This window comes from Elephas maximus, chromosome 17 (assembly GCF_024166365.1).
Source record: "Elephas maximus indicus isolate mEleMax1 chromosome 17, mEleMax1 primary haplotype, whole genome shotgun sequence".
NCBI classification, from domain to species: domain Eukaryota; kingdom Metazoa; phylum Chordata; class Mammalia; order Proboscidea; family Elephantidae; genus Elephas; species Elephas maximus.
In genome coordinates, this window is record NC_064835.1 from 87,176,206 (window position 1) to 87,197,494 (window position 21,289).

Sequence of the window (21,289 nt, forward strand, 5' to 3'; positions counted from 1 at the left end):
TGACAGGGACACCATGGTGGCCACAGCGAAGCGGCGTGTGGAGGAGAGGGGCAGGATTTCTCACACTGAGTGATTCCTGGCTGTCCTGAAGTGTCGGCCTCATTGCTTACGTTTTAAGGAGCAAGAAGGAGGGAGTCACACTGACCTTTGCACAGGAGAAATACAATACGTGCCTCATGACCAAATAATTCCAGGTGGTTTATCAAGTGTAAAAGTGAAAACTACGGAAGTACTAAAAATAAGGGCAGGTGAATATTTTTAAAGTCATCTTGGGGTGTGAGAGTTAAGGCAAGAAACCAAGCATGATCTGTGCCAAGTGTGGTGCTGAGGGCAATTTCCGCCAGCACCTCACCAAGCACACACCCCGCCCCTCTCACTGACAAGTAAACGGGGGCCCCTCTGCATCTGACTAAGTCAACACATCACAAATCACATGGCCCCCGTCTACAACAAATGCCTTCAGGAGACGAGCACTCAAGGCCAAGCCCAGCACTGAGGGTCCAATCAGATGCCGGCCATAAACCCTAAGCAGAAATGAACCAGGCAAGACCACGTTTAGTATTCTTGTCAGTTATTTATTATTTGTCATTCTAAAGGCTAGCACACATACATGGCTCTGCATGAGCTAAGGATATATAAAACAGTAACTGCATGTTTACATGTGTTAATACTGCCCAAAATGAAATAAATAAAAGTATTTTAATGCAGTAAGCTTGGTGAGCACAGCTGTGTAGGGACAGAATTCTATCATACAACATTTTTACATTTTTAAAGGAAGCCACAGGCAACTGTGCTGCAGATACTTCCACAGGATGCGCGTTACAGTCCTGGTTTCAGCACGTCTCAACGTTTCCTTGTAAACAGGGGTGTCTTATGAGGAACATCGGAGCCTCAACTTTACAGTCCCCAGTGAAACTGCCTTCCTAGTGCAACTGAAAACTAAAGGCTCCACGCGACCGAGGAGCCGCCTGCCCCCACGACTCTGCGACGTGCCCCCTGCTCAGTAAGCCTGTAGTGCTGCAGGGAGAGTTCTAGGACATGGTGGCCCAGTAATAATGTTTTCAGATAGGACACAGAAACCTGAACATTGTCTACGTGATGAACCGAGTCTTAGACTTTAGTGGTGATCCAGGATATGAAGCAGAAACTGGGAAAACGATTCACATAAAGGAAGGTGCCACATGTAAAACTGCTAGCGGGTGACCCAACATTTGCTATGTTCCCTTTTGATAAATGCAGCTATTTAGTGCTCGTCAGAAAAAAAAAACAATTCTAAAAAAGATATGGATGATTAAAAAAAAACCAAAGAAAGTTTAAAAGGTAGCAATGCTAAAATGAGAAAAGATGGACATCCTAGCACAATTACAAATTGAAATGATGGTGAGGTAAAAGGCTGAATCAGCCGTACTGAAAACGAATTTACCTTGAGCAGGGACTGACTGACGCTTATGACACCAGCAGTGGGCTTGGTGGACAAGCCTCTCTGCCTCCCAGCTTCCACAGGGACCCAGCTCTGAGCAGGAGCCCAACCACCCGCTAAAGCGTCCGCTAAAGCGTCCTCCACGGCAGCTCACGCTCCTCCAGCAGGGCAGGCAGGCGTCGGAAAGCAGCCTGTTGTTCGCACACTGTCTTCTGTGTGCGAAGGGACCTCATATCTGATGCTTGCCCCCTCTGGGTCCCTGCCAAGGAGTGGTCCTGCCTATGCGTCAGCACACCCAGACCCAAGTTTATTACACATTTCAAAGTGTCATTTCTAAAGAAGCCAAAATAATATCATCTAGAACTTTAGACGTAAGACTTCCCAAGGGGCTCACAAATAATTAGGGTATTCATTGCCCAGCATCATTAATACGTCACAGAGTTCTTTTATAGCCTTTTAAGTAACATGTAAACATTACAGTCATGATAAACAGAATGGATAAAACATATAAACTCCTATGAAAAAACCTCTGCTATGTGCAAATAAGATTCATCATCTTCTTATAAAAGATGACCAGGCTTTTGATACATAATTCCGAAGTTTTATGGTCCATAAATCCCTTTCAGAATCTCACTTGAGATAATCTCAACTGTTTCTCAATAGTCATAAAGAAAACGAGAAGGGGATCAAAAGAAAAAAAAAACCCAAACCCATTGCCATTGAGTCGATTCTGACTCATAGCAACCCTACAGGACAGAGTAGAACTGTCCCATATGGTTTTCAAGGAGCAGCTGGTGGATCTAACTGCCAACCTTTTGGTTAGCAGCCGAGCTCTTAACCACAGCACCACCAGGCCTCTGTAGTAACAGTTATTGCAGACCTGAAAAGAAGACACATTTATCAGGCATTCAAACTCAACTGTATTGTTTAAAAGAAGATGAACTGGAAATCCTACAAAAGAATGTTCTGAAAACATTTAGATTTCCACTCTCTCCACGCATACATTCCCCATTGGAGTGTTGTCTGAGAGGCATCAGGCATGCCACATTTGAGGTCATGGGTTGATACAACTCAACATCCAGAGAAGATGTGGGCATGGCTAGACCTAGACATGGGGTTCACAAGAACAGGAGGCAAGCACAAAACGGCCTTCCTGCTGGCGGGGCAGTCTCAAGCAGACACCCCCATCTACAACTCATAAGGGACATAAGATGAGTGGCTCCAACTGTGTGGGCTGGTTTGCAGGTCTCTTCCAACCAAGTCTTATCTCAGCATGATCTATAGACCTTCATCTCAACTTCTTACTTCCTGGGTGGTGGCAGAGACAGGATAATCCATTAGAACCACTTGCTCTCACTGCCACAGAGTGCTAGCTTCTGTCCCCAAAATGTGAGTTAACCTTTAACATTTGGTCTGCCTGGGATCCAATTATTTAATATTTACTGTTTTACATTCAGATTTTTAAAAAGTAGATTGTAATTAAATGCTTAATTTTGAGTTACTCAGTAGAAAAATAAGTTAAGGGAGCAGCTGCCTAAATGGGCATTTTAAAAAGTCATCTAGCATTTCAGACACACCTAGTTGATTCTACAGGTAACTGTCGGGGATGTCTGTGATCCCAGATGAAGGCTATTTCAATGGGCAGTCATTACTCCCCAAACTACCGAGCCAAACCTTACCTCCTACTCATCCCAATGGAAAAAACATGCTCCAGAGACTCTTTAGTGAAATATTTTTTAAAAACACAAGAATAAAAACCAATCCTTCAGGTCTTCTTGAAGAATTCACGTATGACACTAGAGGGCACCCACATGTATTATGTGACCGCTAACGAGAGGAAATCGTGTGTTCACGTTTCAACTTTTCCGTAAGTCCCTTCGGGAGGTCTGTAATACTTGGGGAAAGCCTTCAGCTGCAGGGAATTAAATGCATATTTGCGACTTCCAACATTCTTCATTGTATTTTCTCTTCGACACCCCTCACTGGGGAGAAAAACAAGCACAAAAAATGACAGCAGTAAAAAAGGAAAAAAGGAAAGACTTAAACTAAGATGAAATGAACCAATTATTTTCATAGCATTAATGAAAATGACTAATCTAAATGGGTGCCAGATGCATTCACAACAACACAGGGGAATATGGCGGGTTTCTGAACAAGGCAGGTGAGAAGCAGAGATGGACACGCTGTGTGGGACTGCTAGCTTTGCATTTCTAAAAGCAACACTGTAAGTGGGAGCAGAGCAGTTTCTTAGGTGAATGGCTTCATGTATCTCAGGGAACAGGGTGGAGTTATCTGAGGGCTGTATCCTAACTAGTGGCTCAGAGGTTCTGTTATGTAGCAAATTAAATGGAAAAAGAAACATTGCTACTCTTGCCAACGCCTTTAAAGGGCTGTATTCTTCTGTGTTAGCAACAGTTGTTAATCACATCAAATTCAAAATGCTGATTTTTCTTGCAGAATTCAACCTGGAGCAAGGCCACCAGGCTGAGGCGGCTGTTCTAACACACTATCCCCACCCAGGAGATAGTTGGCTCTGCTGCAGGCAACCTGTAGGCTGGGCACTGTCTGCATGGTGGCTCTGCAAGGCTCTCAGGGCTGGAGGTGTCTTGAAGGAGTGACCCACCGAGGTCTCCTTGTGGCAGACAGCCACTCTCTCCAGGTGGGCTGTCCTTGTGGTACTACTGGTCACTTGGCCAGCAAGAGCCCACCCATCCCCAGCATCATCCCCAGCTGCACTTGATGGAGGGCTGCCATGGCAACCAAGCAGGCAAAACAAACGCTGACCAGGAGGACAGACAGTCAGGCGGGCCTCACGTTCTCATACAAAAGCATGGCGGGGGGGGCCTCTTGGGAAATGTTCTGGTGCAAATGTACCACTAACAGGCAAAAGCCGTTTGAAGTGACTTCTCGCAGCACAGTGTAATTTTATATTTTTATATTATTCTAAGACTAGCAATTAAGTCAACTAGTTATCAAATTTAGTACAAAACTCCCTTTATGAAATGTAAAATTTGCAGTTACCAAGAAACAGTGATTTTTAAAAAAAATATTTCAAATCGTATGAAGACCATTATGTCATGCATTTTAAAAAAATATCAGTGGCAATTGCTCAAGCCTTTTTAAGTGAAAATGACAATCTCATCATCAAGAATATGTAAAATACTTTTGCTAAGACATAGTAATTTTATTCACAAGATAAACCCAGGCCATTTTAGAAAAGCCTCCATCTGCTCGTTACTAAGTCATTCAGTGCCTCAGATCTGCTCTCCTCTCACCAGGGCCTCAGCTGAAGTGCCGTCGGAGCTGAGTGCCTCGGCCACCGAGCAGGGCGCCCCAGAGTAGATAATGACCATGTTTGTCTAACATTCAATAACCAGATAAAAATATAATGCCATCTCCGGCAGAAACTACAGGCTCCTATGCACAATTAATCTCATTTAATCTTTGGAAGCTTTGACATTAACGGACTGTTTCAGATATGGCTTCTCCATTTATATAGAAATGTACAGACAATGTACAAACCATGAGTACGGATAAATGCCAAACTGTCTTGAGGAGCAAGGAATAATTTGCGAGCTTCTACAATATCTCTTATTTACATGTTAATGAAGCAAACTGGTGGTTTTACTGGTGGAATTTTTCTAGTTTTACGAATTGAGTTGTAATTTTATTTCAACTTAATTTTTCAATCTACTTGTATTTACTGTCCCCCAAAGATCTGAATTTTGTTTGAATTTGTAAAATCCTACAGAGGAGGCTAATCACAGGCTGACCTACCACCCCAGGATCTGCATGTCCAGACGAGCTGCCACGAAGCACTTAAACTCAAGTACGAGGAGATGGGACAGCGTGCCTGTGGTAATGACAGCGGCCAGCCTCCTGTCCTAAGGCAAAACACCTTCATAGATCACACCAGTGCATAAGTTTTAGAAGTCAATAATACATGTTTAGAAGGTCTTGGATATATTTTAGGGATCTGGCTATCTCAAAGCTATGTGATTATTTTTGATATCAAATACTTCTTTTCAATGACATCCATTTTTGATGGAAACCCCAAATAACAATTAATTTTAGGGGAACCTCTGGTTTTCCCTTTCCTATGGGGATCGTCTACTTCGGAACACATCTAGGCCCGTGAGTCTCTTAGTGACTCTAAGTCAGACAGAGGAGTGGCTGTCTCCCCCTCCTGTCACAGTGTGGAGGGAGAACCCTTCACAGTATCAGTCTCTCTGCTGGAAGTAAGCCAGAGGAGTAAACAGAGGCTGCCACGCTCACTGAAAACATGATACAACCATTTTATCAGGCCATTCGAAGAGAAGTGCTTCTAAGCTTGACTTCTCTAAGTTCAGAAAGATGAGTTAACACTGAATGTCTAGAACTGGTTGTCACTGACAGTCTCTTGGTGCTAACCTCACCTTAGAAGAAACCTGAAAACCTTCACCAAATATCCATGACTCCTCTTTCTGAAATCATCTCCCCGTTTTTGTTTCACCCCACCTATTTCTCACTAAAACAGAAAAGGTTTTACATGTGTATTTGGCATGTTTTCATGAATAAAAGGCCTTACCCGTTACTGTCAAGTTGATTCTGACTCATAGCTACCCTCGAGGACAGAGTAGAACTGTCCAGTAGGGTTTCCAAGGAGGAGCTGGTGGATTCAAACTGCCGACCTTTTGGTTAGCAGCCGAGCTCTTAACCACTAGGCCACCGGGGCTCCAAAAGGCCTTAGTGACATTACAATTCAGCATAAGGGGAGAGCACACTCAGTTTCTTTTTTTCCCCACATATCCTATAGAAAAAAACCCACAGCCTGCCTGGGCTGGTCTCAGGGTGTCTAGCTCTAGTCCTCCATGACTGTACACTCAGGGGCTGCCTTTTAACCTGGCCCCCAGAACAGAGAAACAAAGAGCCTTGTATTCCTTCCCCTCTATCCCATTTCTCCCTCAAACCAACAGCCCAATCCTCGCAAGGACAGGAAGCGTGGCGGGCATCATGACAGTGGAGCATCAGGCAGGGGGTCTCTGAGGCACCGTGGAGGGACCCTGCCAGTAATCTCTGGGAGAAGACTCTGGAGAGTGCCGCAGAAGCAACCTCAGGGCCCCGGCGGTGGGGGAACACGGAAAGCACTGTCTTGTAGTCAGATGGCCTCCCTCATCTGGGCATGGCCCTCGGCTCGGCCACAGCTCCTCCCTGGCCCCTGAAAGAGGTGGCATCAAGAGCACTGTGCCCAGGGGAGGGACCGTGAAGTTGAGGAATGGAACTGAATGAGGCCACAGAACCTACTTTCCCTCTTTCAAATAACGCAAACAGAACTGTCTGGGAGAATTTGAAGTGTGCACCTCAATTTGAACAACGGCAACTGGTGAGCACACCTCTTAGAGAATCACAGACTGGACAGGATGGACAGAATCACAGACTGGACAGGATGCTCTCTAGGGACTACTGTCATGTTGTTGTTGTTGTGTGCTGTCAAGTCAATTCTGACTCATAGCGACCCTACAGGACAGAGCAGAACTGTCCCATAGGGCCTCCAAGGAGTGGCCGGTGGATTCCAACTGCCGACTTTTGGTTAGCAGCCAAGCTTTTAACCACTGTGCCACCAGGGCTGTCATGTTGCTACAACTTAACACCACCGATGGGATGGCATTGGGTGAGAGGCTCCCTACAGGAGGAGGCCAGGTGCTGCGCCACAGAACAGTCACCTCACTTATTCTAGAAAGGGCAGAGTGAACAGACCGCTCTGAGGAGAGTGACTTCACCTACAGGTGTGACCCAGAGGGCTGGGAAGGAAGGGTACCTCAGCACATGACGAGGACAGTCCTCACATTTCAGAACTTAGACTGTGAGTGTGGTGTTTGCCATTCACCGCTATGCTTCTATGGTTTCGGGAAGCCCTGATCAGGAAAATCCTGGAGTAAGTTCTGAGGCCTTGCAGAGAACAGAGAGGCGAGATTTTGCAGTGCACGGGGCTTGTGTGCTTGTCGAAGTGTAAAGTTCTGGAAAAGCCAGGTTCTGTAAATTCACTCCAATTTTTTTTTTTAGCGAAAAGAAATCTCCTTTCATAAAATGCTGTTTATCAGGACCCAGCTGGAGGTAGAAATCAGCAGCACCACTAATTTGAATTGCAAAACAGAGAAACCACAGACTACTTCTCATAAGGATCTGCAGAGAGTCCTCTCCTAGTTGGCCCGTTACCTTTACAGGTAGGCTAGTCACCCTTCCGCCGTGACTGTGCAGGTGACAGGTCATCCTGTTTCATGGACACTGCCACCTGAAAATTCAGAGTAATGACAGCAGAAACCAAAGCGGCCTTTATCACACCCAGCTTCGTCTGCACAACCACCTACACATTAGGCCTCATTTTGGGTAATTTTTCGTTGATTTTGTCACGATTAACCATATTTGATCAGTCAGAGAGAAAAGATGTCTGGACTTTAATCTAGAATTAAAGATGCAATTTTTAAAAAATGAAAAATGCTATTTCAAGAAAAATAAATATGTAACTTGGACAGCCTTTTGTCACTCTGTGTGTTAATTCCTGGCATCAATTTAAAGACCCTTAAGAGTTAAAACAGTAAGTTGCATGCAACACGCTGGCCGTCTGCGTCCGCCCTGGTCAGTGTGCTGCTGTACCCACAGCTGTGTGTCATCCCAAACTGACAGCATCTAAACATTAGGAGACGTTATGCTTCTGCAAACTGTTTGCTACTGTAATTCAGTCTACGCTTTGAAATGAAAGCAAAAAGTACATGTCCTATTGAATAGGTTTATCTAGATGAGGCAGTTATAAAGCATCTATGTTTTTCTTTTCATTTCGCTTCAAAAGGAAAGGTTAGCAGTCCGTTTAAAGAATATTATCAAATATACAAATTCTTTCCAGACAGAATTCCCTTCTCTGGAGACAGGGCACATGAAAGGTACAGGGAATAAATACTTTTACATCAGAAGGTAAGATACTGATACACGTAACGTATCTCCAGGCCAGCTAAACTATGAAGTAATGGGGAACATGTTACAAGCACTGAAAAGGCTACATAAGTCAAATAAACAAGTCCTCTTGGTGAAATAATTTGGAGGGTATTTACAGTTCAGAACAACAAACCGTTAAACTGTAAGGCATGATACATTCTTGGCAGACCACGCTTTGACACATTCCTTTGTCCAGTTAAGTACACGGTGGCTAGACATACTCTGGCACTTTTGTTTTTCTCGTGACTTATTAGTTTTTCATAATGGTATATATTCATTTGCAACGCAATTTGGTCACCAGGTATGCTATGCTCAGAAAAAGCCACACAATCAGTAGATTGGGGCTCAGAGCTAGTAAAGGAATGGAACAGAGAAGGCTGGGGTCTAGCCTTAGGTCTCGGATGGGCACCAGGCCGCTCAAGTTCTTCTGGGTGACTACCTCCCGTGTTCCAATGCTGTGAAAAGGAGACAGTTTGGGAGAAAGGAAAAGAAAAAAGGAAGGGAAAGAGAACAAAGGAAAAAAGAAACATGCGGTGGAGTTTACCAAAGGGAAAAAAAAAAAAAAAAGAGAACCCAAAAATAAGATTTAAAAAAAAAAATGGGAGGAAGCCACAACAGAAAGAAAAGATGATATGCAGAAAAGGGTGTGGAAGGGATACCAAAACAAAACCAGCACAGTTACAAGAAAAAAAGAGAGAAAGAGAAGTGAAAATAAGAAAAAATACTGTCATCTACCAAAAATAAACACACGTAGGCTGAATAAATGGTTTTCCATGTTCACTCTCTCGGCTGGCCAAGCACAGCTCCATGCGCCCTGCCATGCTCTCACATGCTGCAAAGACATGGATTTCTGAAAAGCAAGCTGAACATGAAGAACCATTGGGGGCTTTGACCTTCTCACAAACGCCTGAACGTGGCTGGTGCAATGGGCGACACCAAAGCTGCCTCTTGATGGGCCACAGAGGCTGACCGTTTACCCCACCTGCCATCCAGACACACAGTCTCCACCAGCATCCTCTCGGGTTCAGGCTAAGCAGTGGGGAGGGCATGAGCTACTGGTGTCTCCAACTTTTCAAGTTATTTTTCTACGAGGTGATCCCCGAGAATGGAATCCAACCAAGAGGGCAGAGTTTAGCCCAATTGGAAATTTTGGTTTCCCCCACTTTGGTGCTACAGAAGAAATGTGCTGAGGTGTTAGCAGCTGAGCCCTTAACCACTGTGCCACCAGGGCTCCAAGACAGTACCTAGAACCACACAACTCTGGAAAAGCACACCTCAATCCATATCCACCCAAGTGGCAACAGTGACATGGAGTCAGAGGTCCAAGGAAACAGCAAGCAGCCTGGGAAGCAATCTACTCTGAGACAGACAGGCAGAGGGTCCAGAGCCTCTCCCAAGGCTGGGTCTTCCCTGGCTTCCCTGGAGATAGGTGCCACTTTCCACACAGGTGGGCACTGACGCCCACATTCCCCAGCATGGGCAGGCTGGTGGGTCACTACAGCTACTGAGAAGGCCCACTACTGATGGTTTCAGCCCCTGGACTGGGTAGCGAGGGGCACACGAGCTTGTGAGAGCTGACTGTGCACATCTCTTCCCAACTGTAGGCTCAGAGGTGGCACCCTGGGGGCCTGAAACGGGCTCCACCGGGAGTGTTTATGTCATGGAAATCAGCAAACACTACAAATCTTTCTTTTTTTTTTTTTTTTTTGAGAGCTGGTTGTTAAACATTTACTAGCACAGTGCTGGGCACCACTTGCCCTTGGCCTCCAGGAGGAAGGTAGCTTGGGTGTTGGCTTTGCCCTCTCCCTGCCCCCAGCTCACACACTCTATTCTTCCATCCAGTAAGATGCAAAGCCATAAAGCAAGAGAACCAAAATGTGCCCTCCAATCAAGGGATGGCCAGCGACTTACTGCTGCCTCCCAGGGCTCCTTCCCTCACCATGGGTCCTGGCCACCGTGCAGCCAGGAACACTAGCAAGTGGCCCAGCCACCTTGGACTTACAGGCTATGAAACAGATACATGTCTCTACCATGTGGGGTAATTCAGAAAACACAGAAGCCATAGAACTTGTAAAAAAAACCCAGAAAAACAAAAAAACTGCACCTGGCCCCGCAGCAAGTGCCGCCAGCATAACCTTAAAACAAATGCACACGGCGGGAGCCGGAGCTGCCACAGGGCACCTCGGCAAGGCAGCGGGGAGCTGTTTCCCGGGCTGATACCACCGGGGACTCTGGGAGCGAGCTTTGTTTTTAATACCTTCTTAAATAATCTTAAGGTAACACGTGTTCACCGTAGAATTATTAGAAATTCAAAAAAACATAAATGATACAGATATTAGGTATCCCGTGTGCACAGGGTGCTGCCCACCCAAACCCACGCTGGCCTAGAGGCTGCTGCAGGGGCTGCCCGGAGGCATCAGAGCCTCAGCCGCGGGCTCCGCAACCACGCCGTGTGACACGGGCACAGGCGGTAACACCGTGGAGGCGCTTCCTCCCTGGCCACCCGAGAGGCAGCCAGAATGACCTGTTATTTTCACTGAGTTTGCTCCAGAATCTAAGCAATGGATAGAGGTCCACCCAGGAACTGAACACATCATTCAGGGCCTGGTCTACTGGCTGACTTGTTCCTACGTCCACCACCACCACACGGCTCCCCTCCTTCTCCTTCTTCGCTGGCTGGGAGGAGCCTCCCTGAATGACTCCGTGTCGGGGATGGCCATTCACTAGAGCAGCCTCTCCCACCACCTCCGCTGGCTGGTACCCCAGGATCCCAGCTAGCCGAGCCTAGCACTGCCCACCGCTCCCCCTCCCTGGGCGAGGATCTCACTACAGCAGAAGCCGGACCCAGGCCTAAGCCTGAGGTACACCGAGGCCCTGAGGGCAAGCCATTACTCAGGTAATTAGAAAAAGGGTGCCCGGCGGGTCTCTCTGACCCTTCCTCTGAGGAGGGTCCTCGAGCTGAATGTAGAAGGAAGGCTTGCCTGGGGCTAAAGGCAGAGGAGGGTGGTGAGCTCCCTTACAGGGCACAAATGGGGGGCCCTGAGAGAACACAGAGATTCAGGTGGACTTGGGAAGACAATGCAGGGCAACGCTATTCCAACTTCACAAAACACCATGGTCAAGAGGCAGGGGCTTACGCATTGTTTTTATGTGTTATTGTGAGAAGGTCAAACGGCAGAAACACACAGAAAGGATAAGAGAATCGAACACCTTAGAGAATTTGGTGAAAGGACACGTGATACAGAACATTAGGTAGAAGGGACCATCAGGAATGAGACCGTCACAGCATGGCAGACTACACTGAAGAGGATGGGAAACCAGGTTTCTTATCCTTTCTTTGGGTATGTAAGAAGGCGCTTCTCAGCGGTGTTTGGAACAAGGCATTGGTCAACAGTCAACAGAGCTTTTAGTTTCGGGTTGGACCTACAAACACACCTGCTGCCTCAGAATCAGAACATCATTAGGGGGAGGTCGCCACGGCACACTGACAGGTGGGGGAGGGGTGAGGCTGGCTGCTGTTACCAAAAAACACTCATTTTGACACTTTGCTCAGGAAAGCAACTGTGTCAACCGCTATGGGAAGGCGGAGTGGCCAGTGCAACCTGCAGACGTGTTATAGTCCTTAAAGCTTGGAGGTACTTCTTATCTAAGTCACACCCACGACCAGCTAGGTGGCTGAGGGAATGCCGTGTGTCACCTGACTTCACACGGCCATGGGCAGTGATCAGTAGGTGCACGCAAGTCCCTCGTTAGGTCTCTCGCACCTACATCTGCCCGCTCATCTACCCGTTTCCAGCGCAGTCCTGCACACCAAGACTGGCAACTCTTTTTGTGGTTTGTTTGTATCTTGGCTTAAAAGAGAACACTGCCTCAATTTGGTGGTGCCAATAGTTTGGTTTGGTACACGTGTGGGGATTTTCTGAAGTCAAGCAAGAGCCTGACAGGGAAGTCGGGGGACTTGTGCCAGGAGGAGGCCCTGCCCTGTGGGAAGGCTCGTCTGCAGCTGGCACTGGGGCTCCGGGCGCGGGCAGCGGCGTGGCGGCGGGCAGCGGACTCACCTGCGCATGCACTCCAGGGCCTGCGTGAAGACCTGTGGGGCCATGCCGTGCTCGTGCTGCAGGATCAGGCACTGCTCCAGCGTCACCGACATGGCCGTGCGGTCCTTGGCGCTCTTGCAGCTGGTGAACCGGACCCCGTTCAGGCGGCGGCAGACCTACAACAGGAGAGCGGGCAATGTTTATGGAAGGGAGACACTGCAGAGTGTAAACACCCTTCTCAAAGGCCCCCAGTTGGCCCGGCAAGGACGTGTGGCAATAACGTGACTGCCAAGGCCAGCCTGCTCCATGTGTCTGCTTTCACTGCCCAGCCAGTCTCTCCCCAGCTCTGTGTCCTGTCAAAGCTGGTGACAGAAACAAGGTCACTTAACAGTATAAGCCCCTCTGGCAGGCCCTGCTGCCTGGCGGTTGGTCGTCTCTCCTTGTGTGCCCGGCCTTCTCCCACCAGATGGTCCTCCTCAGGCCTGGTCCCATCGGTTTGCCAGCCCTTACCAGTTATCCTCCTCCAAATAAGCCTGGGCCCTCGTGTTCTCTTTAGCCTTTTAATGCTAATCCCTTGGAGGGTAGAGGGAGCAAAGATGGCCAACCTAGGGAAGGTCAGACCAGCTCACCAGATGCTCATGGTCCCTTTCTGGAAGGCAAGGGACACACCCACTGTCCCCCACGCTGCCTCTTCATCCACACACAAGAATAGCCCAGAAAACACATTTCCCCTTAGCAACCTCCTCACCACCAGGGCCCTGGTAGTGCAGTGGTTAAGAGTCACAGGTGCCAACCAAAAAGGTCGGCAGTTCAAATCCACCAGCCGCTCCTTGGACCCTATGGAGCAATCCTGCTCTGTCCAATAGGGTTGCTATGAGTGGGAATCAACTTGATGGCAAAGGGTTTGGTTTTTTCTGGTTTCTGACCACGAGGCCACGCAGGTCCTTCCCTCCATCCCCCACCTCGCTCAGGGGCCCAGGGCACGTGAGTCGGCTGCAACAGCTTTCCCTCCTCACAACCGAGTGGCTCACATGTTGGAGATGGTGACCTCCAGGCTGGGGGAGGTCATCTCAGTGCCCACGTGCTTCCCATGGGACAGAGCCCAGACACAGTGCTAGGCACACACTCCCCAAATCCAGACATCTCTAAACCATAAAGGGCTGTTTTGTTTTGTAAGCTTGTGGCACCGCATGTGGACGCACAGCCAGGACTGAGCAGGTGTGAAGTTGTACGTTATTTTTAAGGAAAAAACCAAGAAACCAAACGCATTGCTGTCGCGTTGATTCCAACTCACAGCAACTCTACAGGATAGAGCAGAATTGCCCCATGGGGTTTCTAAGGAGCAGCTGGTGGATTCCAACTGCCCAGCTTTTGGTTAGCAGCCGTAGCTTGTGATAGCTCTTAACCACTGCGTCAACCAGGGCTTATCATACTTGGCGTAAATATTCACACTTTTCAGGGAAGAAACAGTATTTAGTTTGATTCCAGAGGGCTGCCCAGGCTCCCTGCAGGATGTTACAGCCAATCTGGTCTGTGTACTGGGTTACCTTTCTATCCCTCTGAATTGTAAAACACCTGGCCACTGGGTTTTCAGATGAGGGATTGTGGGCCTGTCTTGGGTACCTCACCGAGACAGTAACACCGGTATTTAATGAAAAATCATCCAATTTCTACAATGGAGGGATGATACTCAGTTCCTAGTTATTTGCTGTGCTCCAGAAAAATACCAGAGTCACTGCAGACTTCCTTGAGGATGCTGGCATACTCACTTTTCAGGCCAGAAAGGCCAGCAGCATGCTGGTGAGCAGGGGATTGTGGCGGGGGTGGGGGGGGGGTGTATTTCTAGCCATAGAACACGATAAAGTCCTGAGGACAGTGAGTAAACCAAACCCACTGCCATCGAGTCAGTTCCGACTCATTAGTGACTCTAAGGACAGAGTAGACCTGCCCCACAGGGCTTCCAAGGAGTGGCTGGTGGATTCAAACTGCTGACCTTTTGGTTAGCAGCTGAGCTCTTAACCACTGTGCCACCAGGGCTCCTCTACCACACAGCAATGGAAAATATCAACAAGTTTGTGACCAGAGTTCCCAAACAGGGTAGTCACGAGGCCTCTGCAACTACGCGTGTCTATAAGGCTGTCTGTGGGCTCACTCTGAGAAGAAGGTGTCTGTGTAATGCCCCAAGCTGCTGACGAGGGGTTTGGCCACATCACCCACTGGCTCGATGCGTGCTGTAGGGAAGGCTTGTCCTTTGGGTAAAGCTTCTCAAAGGTCCTGGGCTTCAGTCCCTTGTCACACCTGGCGAGGGGTGTTTAGGAGATCCAAGGAGGCCTCCACGTGTCAAAGACAACGTTTCCCTTCACAGCCCCAGAAAAACACACATCCGTTGAGGGGTGTTTAGGAGATCCAAGGAGGCCTCCGTGTGTCAGAGACAACGTTTGCCTTCACGGCCCCAGGAAAACACACACCTGATGAGGGGTGTTTAGGAGGAGGCCTCCGCGTGTCAAAGACGTTTGCCTTCACAGCCCCAGGAAAACGCACAGCTGATGAGGGGTGTTTAGGAGATCCAAGGAGGCCTCCGTGTGTCAGAGACAACGTTTGCCTTCATGGCCCCAGGAAAACACCATCAAAAGAAGGAGAGTGGCCCCTCTGCCTGCAGACCGTGCAGCCCTGAGTTCCCACCACTGAGGCCCCTCAGCAGGTACGTGCCCTGCCCGACACCCTATTTGTCTGCTTCTGGCCTGAACAAGCAATGCCAGATGAGGCCACAGAATGAAGAGGATATCTGAAAAAACAAGGCTGGTGGAACCTGTTGAGTTTTCTGTCACTTGGTGTTTCAAACTTTGTTCTAATTCAAAAACTGAAAAGGGTTGCTGAGCACAGAGGGGGCACTCCTCAGACTGACTCATCCCACATCTTTGGTAAGGAGAGTTACCAGCTGGGGCACTTGAAAGGGTGGGTGAACAGAGTTAATTTAAAACTTAACTGAACAAAAGGATGTCAGCAGCCACAGCTGTTAACAAACACCCAACGTGGAGCACATTGAAAAAGGGGACCTCGTGGAGACAGGCCCTAAAATACAGGCTCTAATAACAGCCAGAAACGGCTGTGAAGCACTTGACTACTGAGACCATGAGCTGTGGTGGGAGAGGCTCAGGTCTGAAAGGAACTCTCCAGACACGAAGGGTGGTGAGGCATTAGAAGGAGCATTAGGGGATGGCCTTCCCAAACCCCTCCTCAGCTCCGCCATGCCTGTGGCCAGCTCCTTCCTGGGGCCCCAGCCCGCGAGGGGGCAGAGGACACGTCTACCCCTCTCCTCAGGCCCAGGCAGGGAGCTGGGACGCCATTTTGGGGCGACTGACGCCCCCAAGCGTACCTGTGAGAGTTCAGTGCTGGGCAGGTGGGTCAGGCCCATTCCTCTCAAAGTGGTGAGACAGTGACTGGCTACGAAACCATTCTGCTAGCCAGTCTCAAAGCACTGACTTGTAACTCAACTGCTAAGCTTATGAGAAACTATCTGAAGAAGAAGAACTTGGGGGAAATAAGGAAATCAGAACCGCAACATACAAAATAATGTTTAAAAAGGTTAGAAAGGTCATCCAGCTCTTCCTTTAATTCTATTAAGACTCAGTAGGCAGTGAATTCTAGCTGGTGTCTACGGTGGAGTCCCTGAGTGGTGCAAATGGTTAAAGTGCTCGGCTGCTAACCAAACGGTTAGAAGTTCAAGGCCACCCAGAGGCATCTCGGAAGAAAAGCCTGGCGATCCGCTTCTAAAAAACCAGCCACAGAAAACCCTGTGGAACACAGTTCTACTCTGACACAGCAGGGGCTGCCGAGAGTTAGAGCTGACAAGACGGCAACTGGTTTACTGTGGAGGCTTCTAGAGGTGACAGCTGTCGCTAGCCTGGCTGTTAAACGCTCCAGGGGATACACCTATGTCACGTTTATCAGAATAGAGGTGACAGCTGTCGCTAGCCTGGCTGTTAAACGCCCCAGGGGATACACCTATGTCACGTTTATCAGAATAGAGGTGACAGCTGTCGCTAGCCTGGCTGTTAAACGCCCCAGGGGATACACCTATGTCACGTTTATCAGAATAGAGGTGACAGCTGTCGCTAGCCTGGCTGTCAAACGCCCCAGGGGAGACACCTATGTCACGTTTATCAGAATAGAGGTGACAGCTGTCGCTAGCCTGGCTGTCAAACGCCCCAGGGGAGACACCTATGTCACGTTTATCAGAATAGAGGTGACAGCTGTCGCTAGCCTGGCTGTCAAACGCCCCAGGGGAGACACCTATGTCACGTTTATCAGAATAGAGGTGACAGCTGTCGCTAGCCTGGCTGTCAAACGCCCCAGGGGAGACACCTATGTCACGTTTATCAGAATAGAGGTGACAGCTGTCGCTAGCCTGGCCGTCAAACGCCCCAGGGGAGACACCTATGTCACGTTTATCAGAATAGAGGTGACAGCTGTCGCTAGCCTGGCCGTCAAACGCCCCAGGGGAGATACCTATGTCACGTTTATCAGAATAGAGGTGACAGCTGTCGCTAGCCTGGCTGTCAAACGCCCCAGGGGATACACCTATGTCACGTTTATCAGAATAGAGGTGACAGCTGTCGCTAGCCTGGCTGTTAAACGCCCCAGGGGATACACCTATGTCACGTTTATCGGAATAGAGGTGACAGCTGTCGCTAGCCTGGCTGTTAAACGCCCCAGGGGATACACCTATGTCACGTTTATCAGAATAGAGGTGACAGCTGTCGCTAGCCTGGCTGTCAAACGCCCCAGGGGAGACACCTATGTCACGTTTATCAGAATAGAGGTGACAGCTGTCGCTAGCCTGGCTGTCAAACGCCCCAGGGGAGACACCTATGTCACGTTTATCAGAATAGAGGTGACAGCTGTCGCTAGCCTGGCTGTCAAACGCCCCAGGGGAGATACCTATGTCACGTTTATCAGAATAGAGGTGACAGCTGTCGCTAGCCTGGCTGTTAAACGCCCCAGGGGATACACCTATGTCACGTTTATCAGAATAGAGGTGACAGCTGTCGCTAGCCTGGCTGTTAAACGCCCCAGGGGATACACCTATGTCACGGTTATCAGAATAGAGGTGACAGCTGTCGCTAGCCTGGCTGTTAAACGCCCCAGGGGATACACCTATGTCACGTTTATCAGAATAGAGGTGACAGCTGTCGCTAGCCTGGCTGTTAAACGCCCCAGGGGATACACCTATGTCACGTTTATCAGAATAGAGGTGACAGCTGTCGCTAGCCTGGCTGTCAAACGCCCCAGGGGAGACACCTATGTCACGTTTATCAGAATAGAGGTGACAGCTGTCGCTAGCCTGGCTGTTAAACGCCCCAGGGGAGACACCTATGTCACGTTTATCAGAATAGAGGTGACAGCTGTCGCTAGCCTGGCTGTCAAACGCCCCAGGGGAGATACCTATGTCACGTTTATCAGAATAGAGGTGACAGCTGTCGCTAGCCTGGCTGTTAAACGCCCCAGGGGATACACCTATGTCACGTTTATCAGAATAGAGGTGACAGCTGTCGCTAGCCTGGCTGTCAAACGCCCCAGGGGATACACCTATGTCACGTTTATCAGAATAGAGGTGACAGCTGTCGTTAGCCTGGCTGTCAAACGCCCCAGGGGATACACCTATGTCACGTTTATCAGAATAGAGGTGACAGCTGTCGCTAGCCTGGCTGTTAAACGCCCCAGGGGAGACACCTATGTCACGTTTATCAGAATAGAGGTGACAGCTGTCGCTAGCCTGGCTGTCAAACGCCCCAGGGGATACACCTATGTCACGTTTATCAGAGTAGAGGTGACAGCTGTCGCTAGCCCGGCTGTCAAACGCCCGAGGGGAGACACCTATGTCACGTTTATCAGAAGAGAGGTGACAGCTGTCGCTAGCCCGGCTGTCAAACGCCCCAGGGGATACACCTATGTCACGTTTATCAGAATAGAGGTGACAGCTGTCGCTAGCCTGGCTGTCAAACGCCCCAGGGGAGACACCTATGTCACGTTTATCAGAATAGAGGTGACAGCTGTCGCTAGCCTGGCTGTCAAACGCCCCAGGGGAGACACCTATGTCACGTTTATCAGAATAGAGGTGACAGCTGTCGTTAGCCTGGCTGTCAAACGCCCCAGGGGAGACACCTATGTCACGTTTATCAGAATAGAGGTGACAGCTGTCGCTAGCCTGGCTGTCAAACGCCCCAGGGGAGACACCTATGTCACGTTTATCAGAATAGAGGTGACAGCTGTCGCTAGCCTGGCTGTCAAACGCCCCAGGGGAGACACCTATGTCACGTTTATCAGAATAGAGGTGACAGCTGTCGCTAGCCTGGCTGTCAAACGCCCCAGGGGATACACCTATGTCACGTTTATCAGAATAGAGGTGACAGCTGTCGTTAGCCTGGCTGTTAAACGCCCCAGGGGATACACCTATGTCACGTTTATCAGAATAGAGGTGACAGCTGTCGCAAGCCTGGCTGTTAAACGCCCCAGGGGATACACCTATGTCACGTTTATCAGAATAGAGGTGACAGCTGTCGCTAGCCTGGCTGTTAAACGCCCCAGGGGAGACACCTATGTCACGTTTATCAGAATAGAGGTGACAGCTGTCGCTAGCCTGGCTGTTAAACGCCCCAGGGGAGACACCTATGTCACGTTTATCAGAATAGAGGTGACAGCTGTCGCTAGCCTGGCTGTTAAACGCCCCAGGGGATACTCCTATGTCACGTTTATCAGAATAGAGGTGACAGCTGTCGCTAGCCTGGCTGTTAAACGCCCCAGGGGATACACCTATGTCACGTTTATCAGAATAGAGGTGACAGCTGTCGCTAGCCTGGCTGTTAAACGCCCCAGGGGATACACCTATGTCACGGTTATCAGAATAGAGGTGACAGCTGTCGCTAGCCTGGCTGTCAAACGCCCCAGGGGAGACACCTATGTCACGTTTATCAGAATAGAGGTGACAGCTGTCGCTAGCCTGGCTGTCAAACGCCCCTGGGGAGACACCTATGTCACGTTTATCAGAATAGAGGTGACAGCTGTCGCTAGCCTGGCTGTTAAACGCCCCAGGGGAGACACCTATGTCACGTTTATCAGAATAGAGGTGACAGCTGTCGCTAGCCTGGCTGTCAAACGCCCCAGGGGAGACACCTATGTCACGTTTATCAGAATAGAGGTGACAGCTGTCGCTAGCCTGGCTGTCAAACGCCCCAGGGGAGACACCTATGTCACGTTTATCAGAATAGAGGTGACAGCTGTCGCTAGCCTGGCTGTCAAACGCCCCAGGGGAGACACCTATGTCACGTTTATCAGAATAGAGGTGACAGCTGTCGCTAGCCTGGCTGTCAAACGCCCCAGGGGAGACACCTATGTCACGTTTATCAGAATAGAGGTGACAGCTGTCGCTAGCCTGGCTGTCAAACGCCCCAGGGGAGACACCTATGTCACGTTTATCACAATAGAGGTGACAGCTGTCGCTAGCCTGGCTGTCAAACGCCCCAGGGGATACACCTATGTCACGTTTATCAGAATAGAGGTGACAGCTGTCGCTAGCCTGGCTGTCAAACGCCCCAGGGGATACACCTATGTCACGTTTATCAGAATAGAGGTGACAGCTGTCGCTAGCCTGGCTGTCAAACGCCCCAGGGGATACACCTATGTCACGTTTATCAGAATAGAGGTGACAGCTGTCGCTAGCCTGGCTGTTAAACGCCCCAGGGGAGACACCTATGTCACGTTTATCAGAATAGAGGTGACAGCTGTCGCTAGCCTGGCTATTAAACGCCCCAGGGGATACACCTATGTCACGTTTATCAGAATAGAGGTGACAGCTGTCGCTAGCCTGGCTATCAAACGCCCCAGGGGATACACCTATGTCACGTTTATCAGAATAGAGGTGACAGCTGTCGCTAGCCTGGCTGTTAAACGCCCCAGGGGATACACCTATGTCACGTTTATCAGAATAGAGGTGACAGCTGTCGCTAGCCTGGCTGTCAAACGCCCCAGGGGAGACACCTATGTCACATTTATCAGAATAGAGGTGACAGCTGTCGCTAGCCTGGCTGTCAAACGCCCCAGGGGAGACACCTATGTCACGTTTATCAGAATAGAGGTGACAGCTGTCGCTAGCCTGGCTGTTAAACGCCCCAGGGGAGACACCTATGTCACGTTTATCAGAATAGAGGTGACAGCTGTCGCTAGCCTGGCTGTCAAACGCCCCAGGGGAGACACCTATGTCACGTTTATCAGAATAGAGGTGACAGCTGTCGCTAGCCTGGCTGTCAAACGCCCCAGGGGAGACACCTATGTCACGTTTATCAGAATAGAGGTGACAGCTGTCGCTAGCCTGGCTGTTAAACGCCCCAGGGGATACACCTATGTCACGTTTATCAGAATAGAGGTGACAGCTGTCGCTAGCCTGGCTGTCAAACGCCCCAGGGGAGACACCTATGTCACGTTTATCAGAATAGAGGTGACAGCTGTCGCTAGCCTGGCTGTTAAACGCCCCAGGGGAGACACCTATGTCACGTTTATCAGAATAGAGGTGACAGCTGTCGCTAGCCTGGCTGTCAAACGCCCCAGGGGATACACCTATGTCACGATTATCAGAATAGAGGTGACAGCTGTCGCTAGCCTGGCTATCAAACGCCCCAGGGGATACACCTATGTCATGTTTATCAGAATAGAGGTGACAGCTGTCGCTAGCCTGGCTGTCAAACGCCCCAGGGGAGACACCTATGTCACGTTTATCAGAATAGAGGTGACAGCTGTCGCTAGCCTGGCTGTCAAACGCCCCAGGGGAGACACCTATGTCACGTTTATCAGAATAGAGGTGACAGCT

At 49.4% G+C, this 21,289-nt stretch overlaps 1 protein-coding gene across 1 annotated transcript in view; it reads right to left on the reverse strand.

Annotated features, from left to right (window-relative positions):
* Positions 1 to 207: 207 nt before the first annotated feature.
* The window catches only part of INPP4A (inositol polyphosphate-4-phosphatase type I A), a 156,226-nt gene continuing 135,144 nt past the window's right edge, over positions 208 to 21,289 (reverse strand). The window contains exons 24-25 of the mRNA XM_049857277.1: positions 12,448 to 12,602; positions 208 to 3,402 (exon numbers count right to left, since the gene is read on the reverse strand). Coding sequence (XP_049713234.1) covers positions 3,270 to 3,402; positions 12,448 to 12,602 — 288 coding nt within the window. The 3' untranslated portion in view covers positions 208 to 3,269. The remainder of the gene's footprint in view (positions 3,403 to 12,447; positions 12,603 to 21,289) is intronic.